Source organism: Geospiza fortis, unplaced genomic scaffold (assembly GCF_000277835.1).
Source record: "Geospiza fortis unplaced genomic scaffold, GeoFor_1.0 scaffold219, whole genome shotgun sequence".
NCBI lineage: Eukaryota > Metazoa > Chordata > Aves > Passeriformes > Thraupidae > Geospiza > Geospiza fortis.
The window spans coordinates 228,342-241,116 of NW_005054376.1; the positions used below are offsets into that span (position 1 = coordinate 228,342).

Sequence of the window (12,775 nt, forward strand, 5' to 3'; positions counted from 1 at the left end):
AGGTTTGCTCTGCAAAATGTCTCATTCAAGTCCATCAGCAGCCAAAACCCAGAAGTCATAAAGAGTTTAATGCAGCTGAAAAGAAAAAATTCCCATCTGAGGATATCAAGTCCACAAGGAATTAACTGATTTCAGGGTACAACACACCATAAATCCAATTTTACTGAAACTAAAAGGGAGCAGCATAGGATTTGAAAGGTTTTAAAGTTTCCTTTCTGGGCTAATAACATACATTTAAACCGACAGTATAGAAAATCTCTGCTTTTGAAAAAGGTTCAATTTGTACAAAACAGCTGTGCTACACTGGTTCCACTATCTCCTAGCTATTATGTCTTGGCCATAAAATACAGCTGCAGGATGGGAAAATTTAGGGCACCGTATAAAGCACACATTTTAAATTTATTAATTTCTTGACTCTTGACTTCACATTCTTTGGAAAGTTAAACTAAGTCAGGCTGCACAAAGTCAGGCTGTTACCCTGGATTCATTTCTTCCACTAGAGTTTATGGGAAACTATGCCTAGCACTCAGTTTTTGTCACATTAGTATTTTCTGACCTTAACAGTCTCTGACTTCAATGAGATGACAGTTAGATAATTGTAGTTTCTGATCCCAGGCTGGTGAGTTTTGCTTGGGCTGGAGGACATTTTTAAAATCAAAACTAGCTATAAATATTTTTTAAATAATTTTTTTTGAAGAATCAAATAAGGCAGGAAAAGGCTTTATTTGGTAATTTTCCTCCATAATTTGTCATTCTCAGTACAAAGAGTGATCCACTGTGAACTATAACAATTTTAATTTCCAGGTATTGGCCTTACAGAATTACCTCTAGTGTGCCATTTCAGCCTCATTATTACAATCTCATAAGCTTAAATGCTGTTAGCAAGGTCAAGGTTCAAACCACTAAGTGATAAGTTAATAAAAAGACTTCAAGAAATTACACTAGAGCCAGACATACTCTCCAGCTTCTGACAAAATGTTGCCAAGCTCTAAACCTTATTACAGACTGGTATTTCAAATATGACAAGACAGATCATTGCATTCAAAGATAAAGGCTCCATTGTCTTTCATGATTCTCTTTCCTTCATTCATCTGCTCTAATGAAAAAGTAGGTCAACATTTCTCATCAAAAATATTAAAATGGTTCACTACCTGAAGCTCATTGAAATATCAATCACCTGGTGTAACAGAAATCTGTAGGGGCATATTTCCATCAATACTCATCTGTGAATACAGTCACTGGCTTAAGACCTACATGTATCACAGAATGGTTGGGCTTAGAATGGACCTCTGGAGATCATTCACTCCAACCCTCTGACAAGGCAGGGTCACCCAGAGCAGGTGACACAGGAATATGTCTAGGTGGGTTTGGAATGCCTTGAGAGAGGGAGACTCCATGACCTCCCTGGCCAGTCTGTTCCAATGCTCTGCCATCCTCAACGTAAAGTTCTTCCTCATGTTGAGATGGAACTCCTTGTGCTTTAGTTTATGGCCATAGAAGCCCTCCTGGTTACAGGTTTCTGACCCCAGAACACCTATATGCTTTAGGAAGCAGAACTTTCCAATGAAACCAGTCTTAACTTGCCTTTTCCCTAAGGATATACACATGCTACACCAAGTCCCAGTTGCGCAGCTGTGGACCTTTGTTCAATTACTTTCAGGCATGTGTTCCCCTCTGAGGAGAGTGTTTTCCTTCCCAAACATTCTACTATCCTTTGTAGCAAGATATGACATTTGTTAGGCTGTTTGAGTTTCCAAGTTTGGGCTCAAACCAGATCTCATCACAGTCATGAGAGGAAGAAATAATTCTATTCTCCCTCCGCAGCACTCCTATGGCAACCTCAGTTCTTATTTCATACACAGACGATTGATCACTCTGGGGTCAATCATTCTCCTTTTTTCCCACTTTAACAGGAAATTGCTGCGAAGTGTTAGCAATCAGGCCCAGTAACCTTTAACCAATCAGGAAGCCAGCTGTACTGATCTTGCTCTTAGGCAGACAATAACATTTTGCTAGGGGGGTGGGAAAGCTACAGTGAAGGTGACAGCATTGCTCTTGCTCAAACTCCACTTACAAATGTTCTGCTGAATCTACATCCAGGTGCTTCTCTTTTCCATTAGGTATACTGTGGTCAATGACTATTGTTTCAGTGTTGGCTAAACAGAATCCATTTGATCTCATGATTTCTGTTGGGAGAAGAAAGAAAACAAGATTTAAAAAAAAGCTGGAAAACAACTGTGTATCATATGTAATTGACATGGCTATGAACTGATATGTGCACATGACATTGAAGAGTTGGTTTCAGTGCTTCTTAAATCTGCAAACTGACAGTGCTCAAGTAATTTTATTCACCTAACCAATTAATGACACAGAGCATCTGAAGCAACTACCATTACCAAATCATAATTGTATTTTTCTTAGACAGTCCTAGGCTTAAGCAAAAATAAAAAAGGCATAACAAGGGAAATGAAAAGTGACCTTGCAAGTTAATTCAACCCCTAAGACATATAAAGAAATACCATGTTTTACACTGCCCTTGATATTGCTTATTTGTTTCTAACTGAGTTAGAAGCCTCCAATACAGAATATCTAAAATTTACACCTAATTCCACTGACTTACTACCATGGGGAGAATTGATAACTAAAGAACAGTATCTGATGTGAATGAGAAGTTAATCCACATCTGTGCTCTATGGAAAATCAAACTAGGCCGGTCACAAGGATTTCTTTTGGGCACACAGTTTTAGATGAAGCTAGGAACAACACAAAAGAAATGCACTTTTCAAAAAAAATCAGCACTGACTTAAGTAGGATAACTCTTGATTTGCCTCAAGACACTATGACCCTGTGTTAGAGCCTTGCATTTTCAGCACAACAAAAAAAAAATTAGTCAGTGGCACAAAATATGGCAGGCAGAAAACACACCAAGAAATTTCATCTATATATACAGTTCAAGCAATGAACAAGAGATGAGGCATGAGAGAGGAGGTAATTTTTTTAACATTACATGCTCCTGCATGAAGGTAAAGCCAATACTCCCATATTTTTCTCAAGACTCATTTTTGAGTCTTTTGACTTTCATTCCGTATTCTACTGCAGCTCACTTTAGCAGAATACATTTGGGGGTTGTGAAAACACTGAACCCCAGCAGAATCACATTTCACATGACTCATCTTGAGCCACCATTGTATGATTGTAAAATAAGATTTACACCATAAATTTAAATTCAGCTTTCATCTTAGAGGGCAGCCCTTTCTTCTCTACCACCTACCACTCTGAGCAGGACCTTTCGGGGAACAGTTTGTTTTTTCAAAGAATACAAAACATTTTTGCCTGCTTTTCCAAGACTGCAATCCAGGTAGAGAGCTGCACTATGAGCAACAGGAATGTCAGTATTTTCCTAGTGTCCTTGACTTGACCTAAGTGTTACAGCATTTCACCACTGCATGAATTGCTTTACCCATTATCATTTACTGCCATCTACTGACAGCGCTGCCAGACAATGAACCATTTCCATTGTGCCACATCCAGATGAGGCAAATATCAATTAATATGAAACTTCCACCTATGTTCTTAGCATTAATGGCAGCAATCACTTGAATGATGAAATTAATTACCACAAGATGCTTCTGTATAGCTGCATAGGTAGGAGAATCTTCCTCCAGTTAATTAGGCATGACTCGTCACTACCAACAATAATTTAGACTTAAAACATGCTATTATTCAGCTGAGATAGTTTTGTTAGTACCAAAGAAAACTGATACCAGCCCTTTGCAATAATATATTGCAATATTATAAACCTTGGAGGACTATGCAGTATTTCACTTCAATTAACTGTAAGCTCTTCTGACACAAAACCTGGAGTTGGCACTAGGTTTAAACAAAGTGTTTCAGTATAGAAATACAAAACCAGGCACACCAGAAGCTCCCAGACCTTTTGACAACAGCCAGTAGCAGATGAAGAGGGGAAAGGCTAAAAGAATAGGCAAGGATAGGCTCTCCACTTTACCCACTAGCAGTCTGTGGTTTAGAACTTCCTATGTCTCCACCTGTGACAGGTTTCAATGCCCTTGTCTTCCACTTCCCTGTCTAATTCCCTTTTGAAGTCACTTCTGCTTTCAGTTCCACCATATCCTATGACAGTGAGTTCCACTCCTTAACTATGCTTTGTATGGAAACAAAACAATATTATAACTTTTCTTTCGTTTGTTTAAAGCCTGTTGTTTGTCAATGATATTGGATAACCTATAGCTCTTGTTTCATAAGAAGTACAGGGTAATTTATCTCCTTCTATTCACAGCTTTGTGGACTTCCACCATACCAGTCTGTCATCTCATCTCACAGGTGGAGGTGTCCTTCTTTAATTAAGCCCTTTCTTAGACAAGCTGTTCAACAACTTGAATCCTTGCCGTTTATTTGTATAATTTTAGATTCTATTATATCCTGAGATGAAGAAACCAAAATTGTGCATATTTTATTCAAGAGGGGGCTATGCTCGTCTCCTCTGTTTCCTCCTCCTTTCCTAATAATACCTAATATTCTCTCTGCTGATATTGCTCATTGCTTGGCACCAAGCTTACCCTTTCACAGAACTGTATCAATAACTCCAAAATCTCCTTTCTAAGTGCTAACAGCACTATCATATGTGATGATGTGCACTAAGGACTGCATTTTCCTCACATTCACTGCTTTGCATTTGTCAGCCTCCCATTTCACCTGCCACTTTATTGCCTGAATGCACCTTGCACAGTATTACAAGGAAAATTATATGCTCTGTATCACAAAGCACTATTGAGTAGCTTTTCAAACTACATTTTGAATTGTTGATAGAGAAATAATAATGGGAACAGCAAATAAGTAATTTTCACTCTTCAATTCTTGCGTCAACTGCAGGTAGATAACAATTCTTACCTGATATTTTAACTGGACTTTGAAAACTTGGCTGAATTTTATGGACATTGTCATTTTTTAGAACTTGGTCCAAAGGAGATCTCTCAAAGAACGTGAGGACAACTTCAGATCTTGAATACTTAAAAAGAGAGAAATAAAAACAGACATCAATTTTTAACCAGTAATTTGTTTTGTCTCTCTTCTCCATTCCCACCCCTTCATAGTATTACAAAAGGACTTATTGTAAGTGACAGCTTGGAGGCATCATTACACAGTTCTGGCACTCAGCATTCCTCCAAGTTACTCAATAAATTGCTGCTTCTTTCAGAGTTTGGCAAAGCCCATCACATTCAAATCTGCATGAGAGTGCATGTCACCATGAAGGAGGAGTCAAGCTGGGCTAAATTGGAACTTGGCTTACACACCTTCCAGGGCATGTTTATAATAGTCTTCAGAAGCTTTTCCACTTCATTAAGTCTGGCTTCTATATCATGGGCTTCTTTTATTGTGATGAGCCCTAGAAACAAAGTAAACAGATCATAAGCATAAACAAAAGCTGGCACGCTTTAGCAGCCAGAAGCAGCCCCTCAGGAAGATGTGGAACAACCTCAAATATGCCTTCCAGAAATGTCTTTTAAACCAACTGATGATAAAGCATGCACCCCAAACTGAGGTGGGTGTAGTTTACAAGCAGAGTTGCAAGCCTGACACAAACTCAGCTGTTTATGACCATATGTAGGAATTGCAAGACAAGCAGAAGTAGAACCACCTACTCCCTCACCCACAGTTTCACTACACAGCATTCCCAGCAGTGATAGTTAAACAGACCACTTTCTGCTTCCAAGAACCATTATTCATCTTTCTTTTTCTGTAAATAAAAAGCAAAAGAAAACCCAAGAAAACCAAAAGACACTTCCTACAGATAAGAGAGAAAAAAATAAACACAAGCTAAACAAAAGGCTTTGAGAGCAGTTTTGTGTTTCTCTGACTGTAAGCCCCAGTGAGTGGTCCAAGGAAAATTTGTCAGTATCATGTTTTTCAAGTGCAAGATAACTGTTAGGATTTTTTTTTCATCTATTCAGTCACTGAGTTATCACAGTGCTGCAGAAGGGATTAAGACCAAAATTTCACTGCCCAATATCCTGAATGATGCATTTCAATGCAATATGGAATTGCTTGGTATGGTGATGTCAAACACTGATACCGTATTTTGTATGGATAACCTGCAGGACATCTCTAACTTTCCCCTTCTCCAGCAGACTGAAGGAAATACAGCACAGGCTAGATGCATGTATGGGACTTACAAGGAGAAGTAAATCCCAATATCTCACATCCCTCTAGTGAGCCTTTTATTGCTGATATTTGCAGCCTACTTTTTCTAATCAAATCACCATTTAACTTTTACATTTGTGCATCTTTTCCAAGGAGCAGGATACACCCATGAAAATGAAATACCTAAGAGAAATTATTAAATATAAGAAGCCACAATAAACAAACAAACAAAAAACCGAACAAAAAGCTGGAACAGGAAAAGACACAATCAATTAGAACCATCAAAATTAAAAATCTGCAAAGCAGTCTCTGAGAAAGCACTTCAATATACTACATTGTGTTAAAGTAAGTGTATCTGCATCTTCCTATTCAAAAGACAAACACAGAGCCATCAAACATGCAGAGTGTGGGAACAGCATCCACAAACAGTTTCAGTCTGCACCAGACCTTGTTTGCTACCAGCGAGATACAATTCCACAGAAACTTTCCAGACAAAATGTGACTTGGAAGCTGTCATCCCTCCTCCAGTTACACCTCTAAATAAAACAGAGATTGTCTCCAAAGCAACCAGGTTTACTTGACAGTTGTCCCACTAAAGTCCCCTGTTTGTATAAGCCTTTCTCTTGCTCAAGAGCGCTTCATTTTGCCTGTTTTTACAGCATGGCTATCCCCTCACCCAGGTACAACTCATCCCCCCTCCTGACGGCAGAGCAATGCACACCAGCAAGCATATAAGGGAGGTGCTGTGTGTCTTGTTTTGGCTGGTGCACACTACAGTCAGGTAGCTTTGCTTGGAAATTCTCTGAAAGGCTGTAAATGTGAATAAACTCATCTGCATGGGTCCACAGACTGCATAGTAGCTGGGCTGTGCTTGACATTACAGACCTGAATTGCATTCCAACACCCTTCATCATCCTAACTACGGGGTGCAGGCCTGGGTGGATTTGCTTGGCCCCTCCACAAATAGTTCCCATCCCACATTTGGATTGAGTTCAAACTTTTCAATGAAAGGGCTGTCATCTTCCCTTAAAGAAAGAAGAAGCTGCCAATTGCTCCACAGCTCAGACACCCATCCACGATGTTAGAAATACACTGCTGGATGTGCTGCAGTCCACACCAAAAAACCAGAGAAAACAGAGCCAGCCACCCTGGTGCCAGCTGCCATGGGGTGCTGCTCCACTTCTGCTGCTCTTGATCCACTCTACATAAACACTGATATAGTCAGAGCAGACACTGCCCAGCTGTGGCTCCCACCTCATCGCTGACCCACCAGGGATTCAGCATTCAGCTGCTCCCTCTCAAATCTGCCCTCGACCTCGGACCATTTCCCAGATAAGCACGCACTGTTGGAACTAGTATTTTACCAGGAAGAGGGATACTTTCAAACAAATGAAGATATTCAGACTGGGAGGGGGAGAAAAAGGAAAAAAAACCAAAACCACCTCGGCAACAATCCTGAGCATTCATCCCATGAGGAAAAGCAGCCAAGCGGTCAGGACTTCTCATTAGTAATCAGGGAAAGCATCTGCAGCTCCACATGGTCTTTTTATGCTTCACCAAGAAGTCAGACAAGGCTGTCAGCCTGTTGCACTGTCACAGATCACCCCGTGGGAGGTTTTACAGCTTCTTGCATGCACAAGGAATTTCCAGCCCTGGTATATTATCTCCTTCCACCTCTTGGAAAGACACCAGCCATGCAAATCCACACTCCAACCTGGAAACTGGCACAGAAAACTTGCAACATCTGACACCATAAAAGTGTTTCTTACTGAAGCTTCCCAGTAATATCAGAACCAAAAAGCAGACAGCGTAGGAAGGAGGGTGATACATCTGCCTGGACAGCTTCCTATATGTGTGCTCAGTGATTGCAGATGTGCAGCTTTGGGGCGTAAGGCTGCTGACCTTAAATGAATTCCCCATACAGGGAGTTCACTTTGGCCAGGCTAAAGCCTTTATTTTCATACATCTGCAACCCAAACAAACAGAAACCACTTGACTGGCCTTATACACATATATTTAAGCCCGTAATTTCTTCTGCAATTGTCATGAAGTTTGTAAGGCCCTCATTTATCTTAATTCTACAAGTCTCTGTTTTTAAAAGTTAACAGATGCTCTTGTGGTTTTCAGTTAGTCATAGACCATGATGCCACAACCTCAGAGACTGCTCTCAACCACACAGCCACGCTGACCAGAGAGAGGCACTGCCTGCCCAAGGAACTTGTGGAGGTCCTGGTCCTTCCATCCCATCCCTTCCAGCACTCTCTAACTGGTTGCTGTCATCATCTACAGCACCCATGTGCATGAGGAACACTGGGGTTTCACAAGGTAAAGTCTCTGGTGTCAACCCTGGCTTAAGGCGCTCCCACCCTCCCCTGCACCTCATTTCCTCTCCCACACCACAACACAGAGCTGCTTCTGCTTTGCCAGCACAATTAGGTGAGCAGCAGGGAATACCTCAAACCACTCCTGTCAAAGGCTTCACCTCAGGAAACCCCAGACTCCACAGAAGAAGCAAGAGACTGCAGGCGAGGATGCCCCATCCAAGGTCCTTTCTCACCCAGCACTATATTAAGTTTGAGCAGGAGTCAGAATTTGTGTAAAGAAGGGTCACAGAACCTTACCCAAGTTTCCAGGCCTATCTTTCTCCTTTGCCTGTCTTCTTTTTCCTGTTTGGAAGATTTGTCAAGGCAGAAAGAAGGAGGAAAAAAAATGCCAGAAACTGATGTAGGATCTCCAGACTCTGGAAACGCCTGAACAAACAGACACACAGGCATGCCAGCTGACACTGCAGACAGAGCCCAGCACCCCCACCATTCATTAACCCTGAAACAAATGCACCAAAATGTGGATGCATCTGAAGTGTGTGGGACCTCCTGGCCACATATGAAGCATCCATACAGCAGCTGCAACATGTCCCGAGGCTGTTGTCTCTGCCCATGGGCCATAAATACATGTCTAGCCTGTATTTCCATCTGGGAAATAGAATTTACTATCCAAGAACCCTTACTCTGTTTGATATAAAATAAAAATAAGATACCAGTAAAGAAGCCAGTATCTTGGAACCAGTTGTGCTTTCTTCACTTGTTCAGTCATGCAACAGAGCTGAACTCAGAGCTGGGAAATTTGTTAGTGAGGTCATGGTGAAAAGCTGTTCTCATGCCTTTTTCTCAGCTCTGGCCCTTGTCTGGCCTGCTAATCAAAAACATGCACAAACTTCTCCCAGGAAAACTTTGCTGTCTTGTTACCTACACTGTACTTGGACAATTAGCTGTTATTCCAAGTGATTTAAATGCTAAAAACACCTATGTTTATAGGGTTTGACATAAACTGGGGTCCTGCTGGCTCCTTTTTTTGCCACAAACCCTGCTGCCAAATACCACAAACTTCTAAGACTCCTTCACTCTGTACACAGGGGAGCCAAAGGCTGGGTGACAAGAGGGATGACACTGCCTAAACCAGTGTGGCACTCACCTGTGCCTGGGAGACTGCTTTACTTTGATCACATAATCAGTGACCTCGTTCAATCCTTTTGACATTTTCTCTGCCCCTTTCCAGACCAAGAGCCCTGGGCAGAGTCCTTAAGACTGCAAAGGATTTGCTTTCTGTTTTAGACCAAGCGTAGGTAACAACTCTGCACAGAGCAACATGTGTCTGGAAAAGTATGGCACAAGCAGCACCAGAAGCCTGCAGTTTTCTTCCTGCCCTGGCTCCCTGGTGCTGGGGTAGCTGCAGGAGGCTGGGAGAGCAGGCCAGCAGCTATGTACCTGGCATGCTGGCTCACAGTGTGGGAGAGGGGCCCAGAGCTGCACACAGGCAGGAAACGAGCTCAGCAGCAGGAGAGAACGAACAGAGAGCCAACTCCTGATGTAAACACACAAGCCTTGGTAGGGCTGTCCTATTACTGCTATGTGAGCCACCAAATCTGCAACTAATGACATTCTGAAAACCACAGATAATGCACCCCATGTTTCTACCACAGGAAGCAGGACAGGAATTGCAGCATATGCTTCATGGCTCATAATGAAATCACAGAGCAGTCCTGACAGTCAGCATACACAATGAGCATTGTCTCAAAAATCCTCTAGTGCCTTCTAAGGAAGAGTAAGTTCATGCCCAAGTCAAGAATGTATCTGTAATGTCATGTCAATGATGACACACAGAAATCTGTTTTTCTGGAGATGTACAAGTCATTATGTATATGTGATACCAAACTGTAGGCAAACCCCATCTCTCCAGTCTGAAGGACTACACCTCATGTTTGTGGTCAGGACAGGAGTAAAGAGTGCCCAAGAGATACCCTATTTTCTCAAAATCAGTTCTCTACATACAGGAGGCTGAGCAAAAAGCCAAGGTGTACTTTCTGAAGGTACCTGCAAGATGGAATGCCATTAGTTCTAAGTGCTGTGGGTTTCAGTATGCACATGAAGATCAAAGTTGCATTGAACCCCTCTCATCTAATTGTCTTTCCATTCCCTATAGGGAGACTGCAGAGCAGGTATCAAAGATTAAAAAAAGAGTAACAAATAAATCCAGAGAGAAATCCTACTGTGTTCTGCTAATCTACACTGCAAGAAAGATTTGAGGCTTATAGATTTAAATCATGAGTCCATTCTTCTCTCTTTGCACAAGATTCCAAGCAGCAGTTAGGGATTTCAAATCTTTAGGAAAAACATATAAGCTGCCTTGTATGGGAGACTGCTACTTTGCTGTCTCTCCTGACCAGACTTCAGAGGGAGATGTGCCCCTTTTCCCCAGTTACAGCATTCATTACCACTGCAGTGCTAAAACTTTTTTATCCTTTTCCCCTCATTCCCTTTCCCTCAGATATGTTCTAAGCCTTGTGCACATACACAATCCAGGATGTAGGTGGAGCAATAGAAGGAAGGTTCTAGTCATTAGAGAATAATGTTAAATTAAAGAGTCTAATTTGATTCATCCAAAGAAGGGCCAGGTCCAAAGTCAGATCAGGCTGTTAGGGATGACATCTAGTCGACTTCTGAACAGATCCACAGACAGATATTCCAAAGAAACATGCAGAAACTGAAGCTATTCAGCTGGCACATGGATCAGGGCTGAAAGATAACAGACAACTCAGCCCCATTTTTTTCTGCCATTTTGCTCCTTTGCACTGCTTCCTAACTCCTCCATCTGCTTAACTGTGTCTTCTCAATACCACTTCAGCTGTCATTTTTCCCCTGCTTCATGGCCAGCATACCTCACTCCTCCTAGCAGCTGCCAGGTAGGACCCCTCCTCACCCCAAACACGTGTTCCCTCAACCTTGCCACCAGCAGTCTCAACTACGGCATTGGCCACATCAGGCTGGATTCTGAAAAGGCCAAACCAGCTCCCATTAACAGCTGCCTCCTCTCTGATGAAGGAAAGAAGAATAAAAGATTGCTAGAAGGGCAAAGGAATACTCAGGGGTATGTAAAGGCAGGAAATGAAAAAAAAAACCAGCAGATGGGAAAGCTTGTTTCACACAACTTTTCTTCAATAACTGCAGAAATAACACCACAGGGATCCCTTAAGTCCAAAGACTTGATAAGATCCAGAGAAGGGCAGATAATTACAGGCAATCAGGGATGTCAGATCTTCAATTACTAGAGACCAGGACTGTCATTTTTTTGTTCTCTGCCTTTTATTTATGCTGTCTTCTGCAGCATCTGGTTCTCATCATCAGGGACAGGATCCTAGAGCTAGGTACAGCACTGGTCTGACTTAAGTCTGGCGGCTCTAGCAACTCCTCTTTGATGACTCTCTCCTAATTCTTCAACCCATCTCTTTTGGGGTAGACATATTTGCCCCTTCCCTTTTTGGGGGAGTTCATCCATCTCATGTGACAGGAGTCACTACAGTCTTTCCAAAGGATTTGCTATCAATGCAATATTGCTGACAAGATCCCTCTTGGTGGCATTACTGAGGGAGCAACTAAAAGGACACAGCAGGGCTGAAAAGAAGGGTGGGTGTAGGGAGGTGGACTTTTGACATTTATCACATTGTGCTGCCCTTCTTAAGCTTGATGACAAGGACCAAAATTTTTAAAGAGGTATCAGTACACAAAATTCATGTGAGTCACTCCATATTTTCAGAAGTTCCACTAGGTAGTAGCAAATGCATTGAAGATACATCTGTGAGATACATCTGATGAGATAAATCTGTTTGATGCAGAAAGAGAGAGAGCTTTTGAAACCCTGCCCACACCTTTCTTCTTTTGCAGCTCATATGAAGGCGGTGCAGGATGGGGAGAAGTCCTGTCCAATGAACTGTCCGACTGAAATCCCCCAAAGCAAAAGTGACCGTGACCTGAGCACACTGGCACTCTCGAATACCCATAAAAGAAAGAAGGCAAATTAAAAGCTGAGAAACCCAGACCTTCAAGATGATGGGTTATCCACACATTGTATTATTAGTTATGGGATCTCCCAGGATCTCTGGAATGCAGAAGGCACATTTTGGCGGCAGAACACAGCAGACAGGCTTTCCCCACAGAATTCCCTGTCTTGATGCCTGATGAGCCACAAGAAATAAAAAGATGTCAAAGAAACATGAGATAGGAGTGAACAAAGCAGTCAAAATCTGATGAAAAATGCAAGCTTGTACTACCATTTTTAG

At 41.9% G+C, this 12,775-nt stretch overlaps 1 protein-coding gene across 1 annotated transcript in view; it reads right to left on the reverse strand.

Annotated features, from left to right (window-relative positions):
- Nucleotides 1-5,413, reverse strand: part of PXDC1 (PX domain containing 1) — a 10,471-nt gene extending 5,058 nt beyond the window's left edge. The window contains exons 1-3 of the mRNA XM_005424903.2: nucleotides 5,316-5,413; nucleotides 4,912-5,029; nucleotides 2,075-2,186 (exon numbers count right to left, since the gene is read on the reverse strand). Coding sequence (XP_005424960.1) covers nucleotides 2,075-2,186; nucleotides 4,912-5,029; nucleotides 5,316-5,327 — 242 coding nt within the window. The 5' untranslated portion in view covers nucleotides 5,328-5,413. The remainder of the gene's footprint in view (nucleotides 1-2,074; nucleotides 2,187-4,911; nucleotides 5,030-5,315) is intronic.
- Between the last annotated feature and the right edge of the window lie 7,362 nt (nucleotides 5,414-12,775).